Source organism: Urocitellus parryii, chromosome 1 (assembly GCF_045843805.1).
Source record: "Urocitellus parryii isolate mUroPar1 chromosome 1, mUroPar1.hap1, whole genome shotgun sequence".
Classification (NCBI taxonomy): domain Eukaryota; kingdom Metazoa; phylum Chordata; class Mammalia; order Rodentia; family Sciuridae; genus Urocitellus; species Urocitellus parryii.
Window position 1 is genome coordinate 57,460,223 of NC_135531.1, and position 22,386 is coordinate 57,482,608.

The following is a 22,386-nucleotide window of genomic DNA, read 5'->3' on the forward strand; positions in this document are numbered from 1 at the left end:
ACCAGTAATGTAAGAGTGTACCTTTTCCCCCACATCCTCGCCAACATTTATTATTACTTGTATTCTTGTATACTGCCTTTCTGACTGGAGTTTTAATTTGTATTTCTCTAATTGCTAGAGATGTTGAACATTTTTTCATTTATTTGATGACATTCATATTTCTTTTTCTGTGAAACACAATGAATCCCACCATCATGTACATCCATAAGAATGAGATCCTAACTAAAATATATTCCATGCTTGTATAATTATATCAGAATGGATTCTGCTATCATAACTAAAAAGAACCAATACATTTACAATATAATTCATTTACAAAAGATAGGATGATACTACGCATACAGCCTTTTTTTTTTTTTTTTTTTTACTGGGGATTGAATGCAGGGGCACTTGACCACTGAGCCACATCACCAGCTCTATTTTGTATTTTATTTAGAGACAAGGTCTCACTGAGTTGCTTAGTGCCTCACTGTTCTGTGAGATTGGCTTTGAACTCGCAGTCCTCCTGCCTCAAGTAGCTGGGATTACAGGTGTGCACCACCAAGTCCAGCTTCATACAGCCTATTTTTTGGGTGTATCTTATAACTTATTTACATACAATAAGTATAGAATTACATAAAACAAAATAAAACAAAAAAATGCTTGAAATGTCAGTGAGTCCTAAATACCACCCAAGTATATTAGAATCCTTGAGTCTTAATAATGAAGATAGAAGGCAAAGGGAGTGTGGTGTTAGGAGAAATATTTTTTTTCCTTATCCTTCTTAAATGAACTTGATATGAACTGCTGTCAGCCAGCTGAGCTCAGAGGGGTCCGGGTGAGCACACGGAGTACAGCTAAAGTCACAGAGGCAAGGCAGCATCCTCTGAATCTTTAGAATGAGCTCTTGATTCCTTTTGGCCTTATAGGAAACGTTCATGCCTAACTCCACATAGCATGAATTCATTTAAATTCTGTGACTTATAATGGAGGATATAATAATACTTAGAAAGTAGATAACTATTTTTCCTTGTGTATTTAGAAATACTTACAATAATTCAGCTAAAATAGAGAATTGGGTTGGGTTTTAGCAAACTAATTCTGAATGATTGTAGTTCTATTTGGCCCTGTTTAAAATATTTTTTCAGAAATGGAATAATTTTATCATTTCATTTCCGAAATGAAAATAATTTTATAATAATAAGATATTTATAAAATATTTGATAATGTCACTTTAATTGAGGGAGTTCAAGTTATGTGATTTTTAAAATGCTGAATGAGAGGGTATAGATTTAGTATTTTAATAAAAACTGGAATTAAAGCATATGTTCTCTTCCAGAGCCTGAAGCTGAAAATACTGAAGTTCTGTCACACCTAGAAGAGGTTGGTTTGTATAACAGATTAGCTATGTAGATCATGGACTTAGATTTTTTAAAATTATGTTGATTAAACTATTAAGCTAATTTAGACCCTCTCCTAAGGCAGTAATATGACCAAACCATTTCAATATGTAGAAATTCATTCTTGTTCAAAAACCTCTTCTAGTATTTATTCTTCCTTATCTGTAATAAAATAATGTTTTCTTGATCAATTTATTAATTCATCTCAGCTGTATTTTATACAGTTCTTGCCAACAAGTTTTTTTTCTCAAGTCAGGAGCCAGAAAACAGAAGAGCATAAATTTTGGAATCAGAACTAGGTTCTGAAGTCAGCTATGTTATTTATATCTGTAAAATATAGACAATATCTGTTTCTCAGTTATTGTAAGGACTGAAAGCAATAAGTTTATAACATATGGCACCTAATTAGTGCTGAATAAATATGTGTTCCTCCCTTCCTTCACTCCCTTACAAATCTTTGATTACTGGCTCAAGACCTTTATCCTCTGTGGATCTGTTTCAGATGACTCTGGTATAATCTTGACCAAAGTAATTACTCTCTCTTTAGTGTTTGTTTTTCACTGTCTGTAGTCAGTATTTCCTAGTTACTTGCCCTCTGACATTAATAGATCTTCTGAGGAAAAAGAAAGATTCTTTTTGGACAAAACTATGAAGAACACAGTGTCCTAAAGTTTCCCCAGATATTTACAGTGCATATGCTCTGAAAAGTTCTGTAGTAAAGCAGCTGATTTAATTTTGTTTTGTCAAGTATTTTTCAAACAATTATAAAATTCTACATGGCCTCTGCCTCCCTGGTGACATTTTCTTGCAAGATACTAGACTCTGTGGGATTGTTTGTTATACCTAATGCCTTATATTTAGTAGACATAAGGACTTCAAATAGGAGGGAGGCCTTAATAAGATACCGATTAAAGAATGGGTAAGATCTAGTTCTTGATTCATTTTTAAATTTCTTTAGCTTTCCCAGCAAATTGTAGTTAGTATTACTAATAAATAAATATATCTTCTTAATCTCTATATGCTGTATTCATAGAAGATAAATGGTGCCAGATAGAAAAAGATCAGTGGAAGAACAAAAATTTTTTTATTTATAAACATGTTATAAATATTAGAAGGCTAAAAAAAATAATAGTGCATTCTGTGAAAGAGGTGGTAGATTTGATTTTTGGAAACAGCCAAAGTCATTGAAACCCATTCTGTTATTTAAGGTCAAGCAAATTACTAGTTTTTTGTTGCTGGAAAAAAATTCAATACCTTTAAAGTATGTTATATTCTTGAATGACTTATCAACTGATTTTGAAATCAGTTTTTCAGGAGAGATTATAATAATATTTTGAACATTATAAACATTGTGAGAATAGGTGCAATATATTTATTAAGGTAATATCTTGGAAAAGTAATGGTTATTTGAAATGTAAGTGTTGTGTATTTTCTTTAAAATATCACAACCCAGATCCATTAATTTATAACCAGGGCTTATAATACTTTCACAGATTGCACCCTCAATTCTCCTATTTTCCCCTCAGATTTCCTGTCCTTCAGTCTTTTCACCTCTTAATTGTATGTTAATACAAAGATAGGGACTAAAAATAAGGTGAATTACATAATTTTATTCCTAATTAATAATTTTTATAAAACTAAATACAAGCTTTGGTAAGAAATAATTTTGTAATTAACTGCTATGAAGTTTTGAGATGACCTGTTACTTTAACTGTTACATCTGTGTCTTCTATTAGCACAGATAATTTAAACTTAATTAAATTGATCATTTTCCATCTGTAACTATGGTCCAGCCAGAGTTACACTGGGTCCATTATTAAGTGATTAATTATGTATTCAGTCTTAGTAATTTGGTATAAGAAAGTAGTAAGGAATATTCTTTTTACTTAAGGATGAGGACAGTTGATAAAAACCACTTTTTGAGGGTAACTTACAAACAAAATAAATTACAAAACTATCAATTTTAAATTTCAAATGTTTTCTTGTATATGCTGTAATGATGGAATTTCTTTTTGGAATATACAGGAACTAAGTGAAAACAGAGATTCCCCTGAAATTAGCCTTCTTGCAGGTACTGCTATTACAGTATCTGGTATGCTTGCTGTAAAGGAGAAATCATTAACAGAGCAAGAGAAGATCTTAGCAGTACCACATGCATTTTCTGAACCTGGGGAGGAAGTTTCAATGACTATGACTTCTAAAGAAACTAAGGATGAAGAAAGCTCCCTTGAAACTTTTGTGTCTGCCTTAGAAAGATTGCTAACATCACCAGACAGCACCCAGGAGGAAAGACTGTTAGAAATAATGAATGATTTTGATCCTGGAGAATTGATTAACTCCCCAAGTTCCATAGAAATACCTTTGAATGCTTCATCAGCTTATAGCAGAGATTTGCTAGAAAACACAAAGGATGATACATTACCTGCAGAGTTACTGGCAGCCCTGAACACATTGTCAGAAACCAAGCTGGGACCCATCTGTCACAGAACAGAGGAAGGCAGCAATCTTAGTGATGAAAATGGATGTTTAGAAGTAGAGCCTGTTATGTCCCAAACTGATGAAGATTGTACACAAATAGCACAGGTGAATTTTGAATCTCTTCATTCTACTCTATCATTAGAGCAAAGTTCCAACTTAGCTGGGCTGCGGGACAATGGTCTAGCAGTGGAACAAGTAGGTGCAAGTATGAGTTGATGATTTTGCCTTTTTATATTGTTGACATTTAACAAGTAAATCTACATTGTATTAAATTCAAATCTTCTACCAAATATCAACATCTTAGAAGATATTTTCTAATTTTGAGGCATATAGTGGTCTTTTTAAAAGTTCTTGCATACAGTTTTCAAGGGGTTAGGAAGCTAAAATAGATTTTTCCCCAATAGACCTGAGAAGGCTTATCATTAATTTTCTTGTGTATATAGGAAAGAAAGGTTCTTTACCAGAAATTTCTCTGTTAGCTCAGAAAATCATTATGTTTACCTGGATTCAGAGTAGAGACAAGATACCTCACATTAATTTATAGAATGTAGTTGGGCTGCCAGGTGAGGGAGAAAAATGCCCAGTTTTAGCAGAACTTTGCCTTCTGTGTCTGAGAATACTGCCAGAATTCCAGCAATGTTATATGTAGAGGCCCTACTACGTTCCAAGTTTCTTTTTCATGTTGGCAATTTGAATCTTCATTTTTAAAAGAAATCAAACATTACAGCATTAAATAATAATATAGAAACAAAAAGTGCTCCTTTGCCTCAGTTCCACTCTAAAGTTTTCACTCTTTTTTAAAATTTTCGTACCAGGGATTGAACCCAGGGGGTTGCTTAACCACTGAGCCACATCCCCAGCCTCCTCCCCCCCTTTTTTTATTTTGAGTTGCTTAGGGTCTCACTAAATTGCTGAGGCTGGCTTTGAACTTGGCAATCCTCCTGCCTTAGCCTCCTGAACTAATAGGATTGCAGGCATGCACCACTACGAGTTTTCACTCTTAGCAGTTTGGTACGTCTATGTCTAATTATTGCTATTATAGTCTATTTAAGTTTATTTTACTCACATGGGATTTTATCCAGAATGCTTTACAACTTATTTTTGAAATTTAATAATACATCTTGGTTATTTTTTCCAGTGTCAGGAAATATAATACTACTTAAATATTTTAACTTGCTAAATGGTCTTACAATATATGAGTATATTGTAATTTATTTAAACAGTTCATTAATGGTGGTCATTTGGATTCTCTTTGTATTTTAACTATTACCAAAATGCTCCTGTGAATATCCTTGGTAAGATTTAGATTGCTGAGCTCATGTTGCAACATATATGCCTAGAATAATACTACATGGGGTTCTGATTATCATATCCCCAAACAGATATAATAGGACTAAGAGAGAGACAGAGACAAGGACAAACACTGATTATGGAGATAGGGGATAAAAATTAAACATTGTAGTGCTCTAATCTGAAAAGAAGGAATATGAGTAAAATGTATGGGAAATTATGATAGGTACTCATAAAGGGAGCACAAACTTGGCAAGTCTTCAAAATAAAAGAAAAAAACTTTTAAAAGTAGAAAAGAGATGTGCTTAGAACAGAACAGATCAAGTTAAATACTCTAATTCAAGTGTGATAAAAATATGGAAATTTTTATCTTGAACCTTTACAAACTGGATATATAAATAAGCTAAAGGTTTAGATGATATGTGTAAAATAAAGATCTTCATGGAAATTAAATTTATAATGGATTATTAAGGAAAACTAGAGCAATTCAGGTTATACTGTGACCTTTTTAAAATCAGTGTAAATAAGGTTATATACTATCTTGTCCCACAAGTTTTAATGTCCCTTATTGTTGCTGCTAAATAACAAAATACTAGGCTAAGTAGACCACTGATATGGCCTAGTATGGCTTTTTTTTTTCTTTTCCTTTTGTATAAGATACTGAACCCAAGAGCACTTAACCATTGACCCACATCCTCAGCCATTTTTTTTTTTTTTTTAAAGAGAGAGTGAGAGAGGAGAGAGAGAGAGAGAGAATTTTTAATATTTATTTCTTAGTTCTTGGCGGACACAACATCTTTGTTGGTATGTGGTGCTGAGGATCGAACCCGGGCCGCACGCATGCCAGGCGAGCGCGCTACCGCTTGAGCCACATCCCCAGCCCCCATTTTTATTTTTTGAGACAGGGTTTCTCTCGATGAGTTACTTAGAGCCTTGCTAAATTGCTGGCTTTGAACCTGTGATCCTCTGCCTCAGCCTCCCAAACCACTGGAATTACAGGTGTGTAACATCATGTCCAACTCTAGTATGGCATTTCTAATGTTTTTATGGGTTTTGTCATTTTTATTACTTCCTATAAAACTGAAGCACCAAGAATAGTCTTAGGTTTTTCCCTTAAATTTTACAGATGAGTATTGAATAAATCATTTTTACTAAATTATGTTCTTCTTATCTTAAGTTTTTAAATTTATATTATCTTTTATTACATTAATTATTATTAAAATAATTTAGTTGACATGCCTGTGAATTCTTGCACTTTCAGCTTTTAAGAAGCATATAAATTTTATCCAAGAACAAGATCAAACTTAATTTCTCCTAATGTTAATATTTTTCAGTATTATAATTATTTATGGATGTATTACATCTTTACAGACTGTCGAAGACCTAAGTTCATTTGAGTTACCAACTTTGCCTCATCAAAATGTCCCCTCTTGTGAGCCACTAAATAATAAAGGGAATTCAAATTCTATGGAAAATGCCTCTGACCAGGAAACTCCATGTATATTAAGAAGATCATCTAGACTAGAAAAACTGAAAGTACGCCGAGATGCAAACAGTACAAATGACATATGTAGGATTACAGAAGAGATTTTACCAAAAATACCTAGCTGTGAGGATCAAATAAATAATAAATCTTCAACTAACAATTTCAGGTATGCTATTAAATTGAATCTTTGTTCCCAGTCATGTTATGAACCTAATAAATAATTACATGTTTGAGAATGTTAGGGTCAGTGTAAAGTTACCTCTAAGTAAAGAGCTTTATTATTTTTTATGTTGCTGCTTTTTTTATTTTGCGGTTTTTGATCAGTGCCATTCCATTAAGCAAATCCTTATTTCTTGAAAACACCTGCCTTTTTTTCCCTAAAGGGGAAATAGAGTGGATACTGGCATCCTGATTTGGGAAGTGATATATAGGAGACTCAGCGTACTCAGATTTATAGGAGACTACACCTAGAGGAGAGAAACACAAAGAGAACTATAATCTATGAAGACTGGCAATATGGCATGTCTGTCACAGAATCATCTGTAGTTAACTCAGGAGCAATCTGTATATTTAATACTGCCTTGCTACTTAAGAACAGCTCAGTAAAATATCTTTGAGTTTTAAAATTGTAGTCAAAATTTGGTATGATTTTTCATGAATGCCTGTAGAAAAATTATGGTAATTTAAAAAAATACCTTTATTTTTCAAGAATGCAAGATCCTGTTTTAATGATTGAAGGTAAAGGGAAGAGTATCCATTCATCCAGACTCAAGAGTAAACAGATCAGGAAAAATAAACGACTTTCAATAAAAAATGGTAAGGTATATTTTGGATATTTCTCCATTTCTTTAAGTCTCATAGGAACAATTATGGTAGAAAAGATTCAAAGATTATCTATCTCAACTTTCTCATTTTATTGATGAGGAAACTGAACTTCAGAGATGGTAAGGTTTTTCCAGCATCACACATAACTGGGATTTGATCGTAAACTTCTGGCTCATAGGCTGGTATTTTTTTCTATATTTCTGTTTTGGAGAGGGTAAATACAGAAGTCTTTTCAAATTTCGGTATTTGACCAGCCTAACAAGACTGTGAGAATTTATACCAAGAGTAGTGGAGAAAAGAACAAAGCCAGATTGTTATTGTTCTTATCTCTTATCTATGTTCCTGAATAACCCAAACGATTGAACTGAGAAAACCTCTCAAATATAATAAGAGAATCTAGAAACATTGGTTAAAATATAATAGTGGAAAATTGGCAAAATTGGAATATGGACTGCAGATTGTATCAGTGTTAAATTTCCTGAATTTGATAATAATACTGGGTTATATAAAAGAATGTCCTGTTCTTAGAAAATAAACACTTAAATATTAATGGTAAAAGGATATGGTATATAAAAGGTACTCATTTTATTTTTTATGTGTGTATATGTATAAATGAAGAGGGAAGTAGACTGTTTAAAGTTGTGGCAAAATGTTGACAATGAATGAATTCTTTGCTCTTCTTTTTTTTTTTTTTTCTTTTTTCAGTACTAAGGATTAAATCCAAGGCCTTGCATACATACTAGGCAGGTGCTCTACCACTAACCTATATCCCCAACCCTTTGTTTGTTTTTATAACTTTCCTATAAGTCTGAAATTATTCAAAATAAAAATTCAATAAACCAAAGAAGATAAAATTAATATATTTTATATAATTATTAACTAGAAATACAAGAGAATATCCAATTTATAATTGTTACAAAAGACAGACAATACCTGCTTATATCAGTGTTAAGAAATATGATAAATACCTGTAAGAAGAGAGCTTACAAATTCTGCTGAGGTACATTAAAATAAAAAGACTCAAATAAATGGAAAGAAGAACTTTGCTCTTGACTAAAAAGATCACGTGTTACAAGAAACTTACTTCTCTCTTAATTACTTAATAAATACAAGAGATCTCTATCAAAATAGATTTTTGTATATTTGTTCATTGTTTTATTGTTTAGGTGTTGTTTTTTTTTTTTTTTAACAGAGCTGGAGGATAGCTATGGCAATGTTATAAAATGATACTAAATTTCAGCTGGAAAAGTAATTATGAAAAACTAGATAAGAAAATTCTGAAAAAAGCAAAGGGAAGGTAGAGTGGCAGGACCCTGTTCTATATAATATCAAAGCATATTAGAGGAGACAGGAAGATGGTGGAAGTGAACTAGATAGTGAGTACCCATCTCTTTACAACATGGAAGGAAAGTAGTCAAGGAAAAGCAGAATTGAGAGATGGATGACAAAATAAATGTTCTAAGACTCAGTATTACAAAGTGTGAGATCTGGAAAGACTGGAAGATAGATTACCAGAGTAGAAAACAAGCTCAGAGTCCCCTAATCCTGAACTTGAACCTGGGGATAGGAAGGGGGGAGGGGCAACAGAGAGAGAAAATGGTGGGGGAGCCAAAAAATCTCTTAAGCTCACCTACTTAAAAGGAAAAACACAAGTGTAACAGATGGATCCTTAAAACAGAGTAAACAACTTAAACAAATTTATGAAAAGAAAATTGAGCTAGGGGTCTGCAGTCATCTCTGGAGCCTTCAGCAGACCAGTCACCTCCTTAAATCAGCACAACATCTTCCCATGCCCAGACAGCTGCAAATTAAACCAAAGGAAAGTCCTTTGCAGTGGGATCTCTTAAGAATCTGGCCGGAAAGAACTTCTAGAAGGACCACTACTACCCCAAAATCAATGAAATCCCCTCTTTTACTCCCTTATCTCAAACAAGGAGAATGAGCTACTGGGAACTATACCAAGAAATTGCACCTAACACTGCTCAGCCTCTGGGACCCAGGCAAGGGCAGAAAGCTCTGTGCAGCGTCCACTCACTCAATTCAGACAGGGACAGCAATGAAGCAGCTGTGGCCCTGAACAGAGGAAAGCAGATTCACCAAATCCAGCACTGACATTGGGGAAAGGCACCCTGGGAAACCTACGGTTGTTCCCCGGGATTGCAGGCCATACCAGAGGGAAACTGCCCAGCGGAAAATTATCAGAATCTATGCAACAGGAAGGGGTTGATCCCAGCCTTAACTGGTGCACAACCTGACCTGTGGTCACACTTGGCAAGTGACAGGGCATTGTTTGAATACTTGTAGGACATTGCATCAGACTTAGTAAACAGAGGGAATCAATGCCCACCATTCACAACCGGGGGCAGTGGAGACTATGGTCCAGGTGAGCCACCAGAAACCTTTCACTACAGTACCTCAGAGAGCAGCTTGATCAGGGGAATACTTCTGCACCACAGAACACCCATGGAAAACTCATAGCCAGAGTTCCTGAATTCACAGACAGGCATGGGGATTTTCACTACTTTGAAAAGAATCTGGTAGATGCAGCTATACAGTGACCCATAGCAATCACAGGGACACTCCAAAGCCTGCATCTTGTATTACTGTACACAATAGAAACAGCCAACTCACAGTACTAACTGGTCACCTGTAGGCCCTTGAGCTGATAAACCAGAAGTTGCTAGTAGGAGGTTCATAGCAACTAGGGAATTGGCTCCTGTGAAAGACTGATGGACATCTGCTAAATGTCTAAACCCTAATGAAATCCAAACCAAAATTTAATAAAAATTTTCCTTGCCTTGATATGGTCTACTATAAACAACTCTAATGTCTACTTGATTTATAAATAACTTTTTAATTTTTAATCCAATTGCCAACATTGTACCTTCAACCTGTTTGAATATTTTTCATGTAATGTTTTTTAGCATTAATTAGAATCAATCTTCTTAACTTTGTTTTCCTAACTCTAGTTTATACTTGTTCTTCTTACCCCCTGCCCATCTTCTTGCATAATCGGATACTACCTCAAATACTAACCATTAATCTATTTCTCCTTTCTACCTTGGTGTAATTATTCTTTTATAACTTCTCTCTCTCTTGTCTTTCTCTCTTCTTTTTGCCCTGTCTTTCTTCTGACCCCACTTTAGTTCACATTGAAGGTTATAGTGAGTTTACTAAATTTAATAACTAATTTTTGATGTATTCTAGAACTTTATTATAGTTTTATACTTGAATTTGAGGAACCATGGAGAACAATTGCAACAAATTTTTGTTTCTTATAAGGTTGAATAGAAAGAAGCTTGGCCATGAAGTGATTATAGTAAATACGGTTCAGTGACATATTTTTAAGAAATATTTTTAGTTGTACTTAGACATAATGACTTTATTTTACTTATTGTTTATGTGGTGCTGAGAATCAAACTCAGTATCTCACACCTGCTAGGCAAGTGCTCTACCACTGAGCCACAACCCTAGCCCTCAGTGACATCTCTTAAAGCTGTGCTGATATTGGGATTATCAGAGGTTACACATTGACTTAAAATCTTATTATCTAGATATTCACTCAACCCAGGGCTCTTAAGAGAAAGAAGCTCACAAAATAGTCTTTCACTTAAAAGAAGTGAGAACTATACCGATATAAACAATATGAAAAAGCAAGAGAACAAACCATCGTAAACAGCTTATAACGCTTCAACAACAGACTTCATCGACACTATAGTAGAGAAAATGTCAAAGAAAGAATTTAAAAAGTTCATAGTTGGTATGTTCTATGAGCTAAAAGAAGATGTAAGAAGTAAAATCAAAGAGAAAACACAGTAAGTGAAAGATCACTTCAATAAAAGATTCTGAAAAAGAACCAAATGGGATCCTCAAAATTAAGAATTCAGTAAACCCAATTAAAACTTCAGTGGAAAGCATTGCCAACAGATTGGATCACTTTGAAGATAGATTTTTCAGGCCTTAAAGACAAAGCATATAATCTTGAAAATAAAATTGACCATAAAGAAAAGATGTTTTCATTGTAGAGGTCTTTTACCTCTTTTGTTAGATTGATTCCAGGTATTTTATTTTATTTTATTTTTTGAGGCAATTGTGAATGGAGTAGTTTTTCCTAATTTCTCTTTCAGTGGATTCTTCGTTGATATATAGGAATGTGTTTGATTTATGGGTGTTGAATACTTTGCTGAATCCATTTTATTAGTTCTAGATGTTTTCTGGTGGAATTTTTTGGGCCTTCTATGTATATAGAATCATATTGCTGTCAATTAGTGCTAATTTGAGTTCTTTTCCTGTCTGTATCGCTTTAATTTTTTATCTAATTACTCTGGCTAGAGTTTCAAGAACTATGTTAAATAGAAGTGGTGAAAGAGGGCATCTCTGTCTTGTTCCAGTTTTTAAGGAAATGCTTTCATTTTTTCTCCATTTAGAATGATGCTGGCCTTGGGTTTAGCATATGAAGCTTTTACAGTGTTGAGGTATGTTATTACTATCTCTAGTTTTTATAGTGTTTTGAACATGAAGGTGTGCTGTATCTTATCAAATGCTTTTTCTGCATCAATTGAGAGGATCATATCATTCTTTTTTTTAAGTCTACTCATATGATGTATTTATTATGTTTATTGATTTCTGTATGTCGAACCAACCCTGTATCCCTGAGATAAATCTCACTTGATTGTGGTGCACTATCTTTTTAATATGTTTTTGTATGCCATTTGCCAGAATTTTATTGAAAATTTTTGCATCTATGTTCATCAGGTATATTGATCTGAAGTTTTCTTTTCTTGATGGATCTTTGTCTGGTTTGGGTATCAGGGTGATATTAGCCTCATAGAATGAGCTTGGAAGAGTTCCCTCTTTTTCTATTTCATGGAATACTTTGAGGAATATTGGTGTTAATTCTTTTTTGAAAGTCTTATCGAACTCGGCTGAGAATCCGTCTGGTTCTGGGCTTTTCTTGGTTGGTTTTGATTGCATTTTCTATTTCATTACTTGAAAATGATCTATTTAAATCATGTATGACCTCCTCATTTAGTTTGGGTAGGTCATATGTCTCTAGAAATTTGTCAGTCTTCAATGTTTTCTATTTTATTAGAGTATAAATTTTCCAAATAGTTTCTAATTATCTTCTGTATTTCAGACGTGTCCATTGTGATATTTCCTTCTTCATCTTGTATTTTAGTAATTTGAGTTTTCTCTCTTTTTCTCTTCGTTAGCATGGCCAGGGGTTTATCTATTTTATTTATTTTTTCAAAGAATCAGCTTTTTTTGTTTTGTCAATTTTTTCAATTATTTCTTTTGTTTCAATTTCATTGACTTCAGCTCTGATTTTAATTATTTCCTGTCTGCTACTGCTTTTGGTGTTGATTTGTTCTTCTTTTTCTAGTGCATGGAGTGTAGTGGTAGGTCATTTATTTGTTGACTTTTTATTCTTTTAATGAATACATTCAGTGAAATAAACTTTACTCTTAGTACTGCCTTCATAGTGTCTCAGAGATTTTTGATATGTTGCATCAGTGTTCTCTTTTACTTCCAAGAATTTTTTTATTTCATCCTTGATTTCTTCTACTATCCATTCATCATTCAATTGTGTATTATTTAGTCTCCATTTGTTACAGTAGCTTCTATTTTTATTTTATCATTTATTTCTAATTTCATTCCATTGTGGTCTGGTAGAATGCAGGATATTATCTCTGCTTTTTTGTATTTGCTAAGAATTGCTTTGTGTCATAAGATATTGTCTATTTTAGAGAAGGAGCCATGTGCTGCTGAGAAGAAAGTATAATTTGCTCATTGACAGATGAAATATTCTATATATGTCTGTTAAGTCTAAATTATTGATTGTATTGTTTAGTTCTATAGTTTTCTTATTTAGTTTTTGTTTGGAAGATCTGTCCAGTAGTGAGAGAGGTGTGTTAAAGTCACCCAGTATTGTTGTATTGTGTTCTATCTGATGCTTGAAATTGAGAAGGGTTTGTTTGATGTACATAGATGCTCCATTGTTTGGGGCATAAAAATTTATAATTGTTATGTTCTGCTTATATATACTTCTCTTAAGAAGTATGAATGTCCTTCTTTGTATACTCTGACTAACTTTGGTTTGAAGTCTACTTTATCTGAAATGAGAATGGAAATCCCTGCTTGTTTATGCAATCCATATGAGTGAATCCATATGAAGTTTTTTCCTATTCTTTCACCTCAGCCTGTGGAAGTCTTTGCCCTTGAAGTGAAGTCTCTTGAAGACAGCATATTGTTGGGTCTTGCTTTTTAATTCAATCTGCCAGTCAGTTTAAATCTAACAGTTTAGGCTGTTAACATGCAAGGTAAGGTTATCATTGAGCATGATGTGTATTCCCTGTCATTTTGATTTATTTCTGGTTTTTGATTTGTCTTAGTTTCTCATTTGGTTGATTGTCACTTTAGTGTAGCTCCTCCCTTTGTTGGTTTTCACTTTATCCCCATGGAAAATTTTGTTGAGAATGCTCTGTAGTGTAGGCTTTCTAGTTGTGAATTCTTTTAATTTTTGTTTATCATGAAATGTTTCAAATACATTTTCAAATCTGAAACTTAATTTTGCTGTATATAAAATTCTTGGTTGGCAAACTACAGAACTCTAAAGAAAGAAATTGAAGAAAACCTCAGAAGATGGAAAGATCTCCCTGGATAGGCAAAATTAATATTGTCAAAATGGCCATACTACCAAAAGTGTTATACAGATTTAATGCAATTCCTATTAAAATCTCAGTGATATTTTTCATAGAATTAGAAAAGCAAACATTGAAATTTATTTAGAAAAATAAGAGACCCAGAATAGCTAAAGCAATCCTTAGCAGGAAAAGTGAAGCAGGAGGCATCGTACTAGACCTTAAACTATATTACAGAGCTATAGTAATAAAAACAGCATGGTAATGGCACCAAAATAGGCTTATAGACCAGTGGTACAGAATAGAGGACACAGAAACAAACCCACATAAATATGGTTGTGTCATACTAGACAAAGGTACCAAAAACATTCACTGGAGAAAACATAGTCTATTCAATAAATGGTGCTAGCAAAACTGAAAATCCGTATGTAGCAAAGTGAAATTAAACCTTTGTCTCTCACCCTGCACAAAAATAAACTCAAAGTGGATCAAAGACTTAGGCACTAGAACAGAGACCCTGCACCTAATAGAAGAAAAAATAGACCCAAATCTTCACCACATTGGCCTAGGATCTGACTTCCTTAACAAGACTCTTAAAGCTCAAGAAGTAAAATCAAGAATTAATAAATGGGGTGGATTCAAATTAAAAAGCTTTTCTCAGCAAAGGAAACAATTAATAAAGTGATGAAAGAGCCTACAGATGGGGAGAAAATACAACATCCACCTCCAAAAAGCATTAATCTCTAGGATATATAAAGAACTTAAAATATTTAACACCAAAAAAAAAAAAACAGTCAATAAATGGTCTAAGGAATTGAACAGACACTTTACAGAAGAAGAAATACAATTGATAAACAAATATATGAAAAAGTGTTCAACATCTCTAGCAATTAGAGAAATGCAAATCAAAACTACTCTAAGATTTCATCTCACTCCTGTTAGAATGGCAGTCATCAAAAATATAGGCAACAATAAATGTTGGCAAGGATGTGATGAAAAAAGTACACTCATACATTATTGGTGGAACTGCAAATTGGTACAACCACTATGGAAAGCAGTATGGAGATTCCTCAGAAAATTGGGAATGGAATCACCATTTGACCCTGCTATCCCACCCCTTGGTTTATACCCAAAGGATTTAAAATCAGCATACTATAGTGACACAGCCACATCAGTGTTTATAGCAGTTCAATTCAAAATAGCTAGACTATGGAACCAACCTAGATGTCCCTCAATAGATGAATGGATAAAGAAAATATGGTATATATACTCAATGGAATATTACTCAGCTTTATAAAAGAGTAAAATTATGGAATTTGCCAGTAAATGGTTGGAGTTGGAGAATATCATGCTAAGCAAAATAAGCCAATTCCACAAAACGAAAGGCCTAATGTTTTCTCTAATATGCAGATGCTAATTCATAATAAGGCAGGGGGCACTAGGGAAGAATAGCATTACAAGTTAGATTAGGTAGAGGGAAGTGATGGGAAGGGAGAGGTGGGGATGTGGGGATAGGAAAGACAGTAGAATGAAACAGACATTATTACTGTATGTATATATGTGAATGCATGGCCCATATGATTCTGAAACATGTACATTCAGAAAAATGAGAAATTATATCCCATCTATGTGTGATATATCAAAGTGCATAAATGCATTCTAATGTCATATATAACTAATTAAAACAATTTAAAAAATTAAAAATTTTTTTAAAAGAGAAAAGATATTAAGAAACCATGAACAGAAAATTCAAGAAATCTAGGATAACATTGAAAGGCCAAATTTAAGATTCACTGGGGTATATGAAGGCTCTGAAATACAAACTAAAAAATGTGCACAATCTTTTCAATGAAATAATATGCTTCACTTTTCTCACTAAGGATTGCTTCTGCTGTTCTAGGTCTCTTATTTTCCCAAATGAATTTCAAAACTGCTTTTTCTAGTTCTGTGAGGAATGTCACTGGAATTTTGATTGGAGCTGCATTAAATCCATATAGTGTTTGGGTAGTATGACCATTTGGACAATATCAGTTCTGTCTATTCAGGAACATTGGAGGTTTTTCCATCTTCTAAGTTCTTCTTCAATTTCTTTCTGTAGTGTTCTGTAGTATTCATTGTAGAGGTTCTATTTACTTCTTTTGTTAGATTTGATTCCCAAGTATTTTTTTAAATCCAATCTGCTTACTAATGAGATGGAAATTCAAATACAAGAAGCATATAGAACTCCAAATATAGAAAATCACAAGAGATTCACTTCAAGACACATTATTATGAAAATGCCTAACATACAGAATAAGGACAGAATTTTAAAAGCTTCAAGAGAAAAAAGACTGGTCACATTTAGGAGTAAATCTGTCTGGATTTCAACTGATTTCTCAACCCAACTCCTAAAAGCCAGGAGAGCTTGAAATAATATATACAAAGCTCTGACAGAAAATGTGTGCCAAGCAGGAATACTGGACAGCAAAATTAAGCTTCAGAGTTGAAGATGAGATAAAAACCTTCCATGATAAACAAAAGCTAGAATTCATAACTACAAATCCTGTACTATAAAACATATTTAACAAAATTTTCATGAAGAAGAAATAAAGAATAAGAATGAAAACCAGCATAGGGAGGAATTCCACTAGGAGAATAGTCAATTAAAGAAGAAACAAGTCCAATTTAAACATTAGAAATAAATCAAAATAGCAGGAAATAAAAATCATCTCAATAATAACATTGAATGTAAACAGTCTAAACTCTTTAATCAAAACACATATGGGTAAGCAGATTGGATTTAAAAAATACTTGGGAATCAATCTGACAAAAGAGGTAAATGACCTCTACAATGAAAACTATAAAACACTAAAGAAAGAAATTGAAGAAGAACTTAGAAGATGGAAAAACCTCCCACATTCCTGTATAGGCAGAACTGATATTGTCCAAATGGTCATACTACCCAAACACTATACGGATTTAGTGTAGCTCTCATTAAAATTCCAATGACATTCCTTACAGAACTAGAAAAAGCAGTTTTGAAATTCATTTGGGAAAATAAGAGACCTAGAACAGCAGAAGCAATCCTTAGTGAGAAAAGTGAAGCAGGAAGCTTCACAATACAAGACTTAAATTATATTGCAGAGCTATAGTAACAAAGCCAAAATGGTACTGGCACCAAAACAGACACAAAGACTAATGGAATAGAGTAGAAGACACAGAGACAAACCATAAATCCAGTTATCTGATATAAGACAAAGGTGCTAAAAACACATGCTGGAGAAAAGATAGCCTATTTTTAAACAAATGATGGTGCTGGGAAAACTGGAAATCCATATGTAGCAGAAAGAAATTGAACCCCCATCTCTCACCTGCACAAAACTCAACCCCAAGTGGATCAAAGACCTAGGAATTAGACCAGAAACTCTGCACTTCTAGAAGAAAATATAGGCCTGACACTCCAAAATGTTGGCTAAGGAACTGACATCCTTAACAAGACTCTTAAAGCACAAGAAATAAAATAGAAAATTAATAAATGGGATGACATCAAATTAAAAAGCTTTTTCACAGCAAAGAAAACAATCAAAAGGATGAAGAGAGAGCTTCCAGAATGGAAGAAAATCTTTGCTACCTGCACTTCAGATAGAGCATCAATATCCAGGATATCCAAAGAACTCAAAAACTTAATACCAAAACAACAAAGAACCCAATTAATAAGTGGAAAAAGGAACAGAACAGGCAATTTACAGGAAAAAAATGTAAATGGTCAACAAATATATGAAAGAATGTTCATCTCTAGCAATTAGAAAAATGCAAATTAAAACTACATTGAGATTCCATCTCACTCCAATCAGAATGGCAACAATCAAGAATACAAGTAACAATAAGTGTTGGTGAGGATGTGGGGAAAAGGGTACACTCATACATTGCTGGTGGGATTGCAAATTGGTGCAACTCTCTGGAAAGCAGTATGGAGAGTCCTCAGAAAACTTGGAATGGAACCACCATTTGACCCTTGTTATATATCCAAAAGAGTTAAAATCAGTATACTACAGAGACACAGCCACATCACTGTTTATAGTAGCTCAATCCATAAGAGCTAAGCTATGGAACAAATGTAGGTGCCCTTCAACAGAGAATGGATAAAGAAAATGTAGTGTATATATACACAATGGAGTATTCCTCAGCCATAAAGAAGAATGACTTTATAGCATTTGCCAGTAAATGATAGAACTGGATTCTGTCATGCAATGTGAAATAAGCCAATTCCAAAAATCCAAAGGTCAAATGTCTTCTCTGGTATGAAGAAGCTAATCCAAATGGGGGAGGGTGGTAAAAAAAAATAGAAGAAAGACCAATGAAGTAGACAAAGTGGAATGAAAGAAGAGAGGAAGGATGGAATAGGAAGAGACAGTAGAATAAATCTGACCTAACTTTCCTATGAACATATATGAATATACCACTGTGAATCTCGCCATACTTTACAGCCACAAAACACTAATTTAAAAAAATGTAAATAAATAGCAGAAAGGTAGTGGAAAAGAGGGAAGGAAACAAGGAGGGAGGAAGATAGGGAAAAGGGAAGTACTGGAGACTGAATTAGAACAAATTATATTTCTTGCTTTTATAATTATGTCAAAATGAATTCTATTTTATGTTAAAATGAATCAATAAAAATATATTGGAAATGAAAAAAGGTATATTAGAAAGCTACTGAAATTAAAGTAATTTGGCACTGGTATGGGAATATGACGCAAATATGGATAAAGATGAAGTCTTAAATTGGTGGTAAAAAGCAAGAGAAAGTAATAGTGAAAAACATGAACAAAATTTGGTCCCTTTAACATTTCTTATTCTTAAGTGGATATTAGGGGGCTGGGGTTGTAGCTCAGTGGTTTAGAGTGCTTACCTAGCATGTTTGAGGCACTGGGTTTGATTCTCAGCACCACATATTAATCAATCAATCAATCAATATCAATCAACAACTAAAAAGAAATTTTAAAAAAAATTTAAGTGGATTATTTAGGTTGATCAAAGATTTCAATGAAAACAAAAACAAAACACTCTAGAAGAAAACATAGATGAACCTTTTTATAATTTTGGTGTGGAAAAGTCTTTTTGCGGTCAAAACCAGAAAGGAGCTAGGAGGGAAAAGAATTATAAAATTGACTTTATACATTAAAAAAAATGTATAGAAATGTACCCTAAAGAAGATCAAACATCAAACAGAGCAGAAATATTAGTATATTGCATAAGGGGTTCATTTTATTAGCATGCAAAAATTTTTTTTTTAATATTTATACATTTATTTATAATGAAATTATGGTCTAATTATTTACAACATATAGGAAACCAGAGGATAAGTTTATACAAAGCCAGCCTGCAAAGTATTCAAATGTGCAAAAATGACAGTTCAGTATCTCAAACTACTCCTGGTTCAGCAGACTAGCTCCTTCACTTTCACACATCAATATTTTATACAAAAAAGTTCTTTTGGCAAAACCTGTAATGCCAAGAAAAAAGGACAAGTTGCAATCTCAGTCACCAAGTCCACCATCCTATTTGGTGTAGTCAAATCTCTCTATTTTAGTTGCAAGCAGTTCTGAGAGAGACAGACCACTGTGTTTCATTTCTGTGATGAGTTCTCACCAGATTTTAGTCAAGTAGTTTTCTCTGACCCAGCTGAAGACAAGGAGCTTAGAAGGGCAATAAAAACTGCAATGGCTATGTAAGACAAATGTGCCTGAAGGTACCCGCTTTGGATCATCCCAATAAAAACTCACAATGAAAAAATAACTTCATTTTCCTAGTCAGGATCCAGCTGCATTTGACAATTTTAAATCAGTAAAATAGCATTTTCAAAAACAGAAAGAATCCAAACTGAAGCAGGGATGAGGATTTCTTAGAATTAGGTACTGAAAAGAAAAGGATGATCTTAAAATCATTTCCCCACTAATAAATAGTAAGGCTTTGTTTGTAACCAGTTATCAAAACTGACCCAACAGTAGTAAAATACAAAGAAAACTTCATTTGAGAGTAGAGGCTATTCATTTGGAAAAGGCTGGATCAGGCCAAACACCTACAAGAATGACCCTGTTGGGATGCTTCATTAGACAAGCACATTTCACCAACTGTTAAAAAGCTTCTGAGACAAATTTGTGATTCTAAGTAAACAGATGTTAATGCCACTGCAGAAATGAGAATTTCTTAAAAAAAAAAAAAAAAAGGAACCCCTTTAAGTAAGGGGGCACTCCACCTCTAAATTCTGCAAAGGTCCAAGATGGCTCCCAGTACAGGCCCCAGAGTCTTGTTAAATCAAATGCATGCATTATTGCTAAGAAGAGTCATCGAGGGTCAAAACTGTTCCACTGTTTCCTATGGGGCCATCCAGAATGGCATCTGTTGTTTAGCTTGTGGTTGTGATGAAGGGTATTGATATCCCAAACTCCAGCCCTGTGGAAAACTACTTGCATTTTTATGACCTCCATGTTCCTCCTCTTCATCAGATGAATCTGCAGCATAAGCCACCAAGCCAAATCCCTTCTCTGTAGTTTTCATTTTTTTGGCTGGATAATCATGGCTCCCTGTTAAGGTCCCAGACCCATTCCTTTCATCAGACTCAGTTTTTATTCCAGTCACTGGAAAGGCTGGTGGAGGCATCAACTGCCTGTCCCTCTCTCGCTCTTTGCCTGAGGAACTTGCTGGCTTCGATCCTGCGCCTTCAATTTCATTCTGACTGGAGAAGCCTGTACCTAAATTAGTCATATGAATGGGTCCATGCTGATATCCAAGAAGTCCAGATTCCCGTTCATCTGGTAGCTCCTCTGTGAATCGTCTCTTCTGTGCCTGGGGTTGAGTTGGGAGTGGGGGCTGGGGCTGGGGCTGGGGCTGGGGGCCAGCAGGCAAGGCAGTTTTGACAGGAGCAGCAGGAATAAAAGGACCACTCATCGGACTCTGTCCAGTGCTAGCTGGAGGTTGCACTTGTGTTATCGGGTATTGTGTTGGCACAGGTGGGACTCCAGTGGGTAATGCTGGCAAGACTCCAGGTGCCAATGAAACAGCTGGTGGCACTATGCTTGGTACTCCATAAGGAGGTTGAACTGGCTGCTGAGGAGGGGGAACAACAGGGTAACCAGACTGATAGCCATTGGATGGATAATATGGTGGTTGAGGAGGGACACTACTTATAGCAGAGGGTTGTGTATAGCCTGGTAAAGGTACAGCAGTATTAATTTGATTCACAAATCTAGAGTACTCAGCATGAACTGTTTGCAAGAGATTTTCACAGAGCTTCTTGGCAGCAGCCAGACCTTCTGGTTTGGGATGACTGATGTAAATATACATAGGTTCAAAAGCTTCTCGGCCTGATGCTGGCTCAATGCAGCCTGAACCTTTGCCCCGTAGGAAGACTTTGGCACCTGTTTCAATCTGAATGTGTTGCAAATAGGAGCAGCCTGGACCTTCCACTTTCTCCTTCACATTAAAAGTGGGCACAGCATGTTCTAGACCCACAAATAATTTATCTTGAACATAATGCATCCCTGACTGGAAGGGAGGCTTCTGGCTAACAGCTGGAGACAGCTGAGTAATGGGTGCTGGTTGGTGATAGACAGTGACTGTTGCACCATTAAAAGTTGGACTTGTCCCTATGGCAGCCTTTACCACCCCATTGGTGATAATTTCCTTGATTCGGTTTACAGCTCTGTCCACTAATTCCCGTGTCTGGCCCTGAACATGAAGATATAATGGACGATCCCCTGGTCCCACTTTAGCTTTCTCCTCAGTTGTCATGAACCTCCCTCGAGTTGACACAGCAGCTCCACTAAGTCGGCTGATCTCGTCTTGTGTCTGTCCTCGAGTCAGCAAGTTCCTACACGTGAGGGGCACATCATTGATTTCTACTTCAGCTACCACCAGGTCATCCTTGCTTTTATTGCTAGTTAGGCCTTTGCCAGGGGCCTGAAGCTTCTCAGCAGCATTCTGTGTTGGTTTCAGCTTCCCTTTGGCCATGAGCATGGCATTGATCTTGGCAGCCACAGCAGCAGCAGCAACAAGGCTCCTGAGGGAGCAGCTGTGGCACCCCCAGGACTTCCCCCACTGCTAGAGACCTCACCACCTGGGGCCGCCGGTGGGAGGAAGAGAAGTGGGGCTGGAGCAGGTTGGTCCCATTTGCTGCGGCGCCCTCCAGCTCCAGGATGTGCATGCAAAAATTTTTATGAGGCCAAAGAACATGATGGATATGTCAATGAGCCTTGATGGTGGTGGTGATTTCATGCATATATACTTATCTCTCAACTCATTGAGTTGT

At 34.9% G+C, this 22,386-nt stretch overlaps 2 protein-coding genes across 2 annotated transcripts in view; one reads left to right on the forward strand and one right to left on the reverse strand.

Annotated features, from left to right (window-relative positions):
- Positions 1-22,386, forward strand: part of Ankrd31 (ankyrin repeat domain 31) — a 184,291-nt gene that overhangs the window by 42,440 nt on the left and 119,465 nt on the right. Inside the window, 4 exon segments of the mRNA XM_077791084.1 lie at positions 1,319-1,362; positions 3,405-3,962; positions 6,519-6,799; positions 7,343-7,449. Coding sequence (XP_077647210.1) covers positions 1,319-1,362; positions 3,405-3,962; positions 6,519-6,799; positions 7,343-7,449 — 990 coding nt within the window.
- Positions 19,413-22,276, reverse strand: LOC144255365 (KH homology domain-containing protein 4-like; the record flags this gene model as incomplete). Its single annotated transcript, XM_077799887.1, is given in 2 exon segments — positions 19,413-22,129; positions 22,132-22,276. Coding segments are annotated over 2 exon segments (1,821 nt in total), but the record flags the coding sequence as incomplete, so codon positions are not given.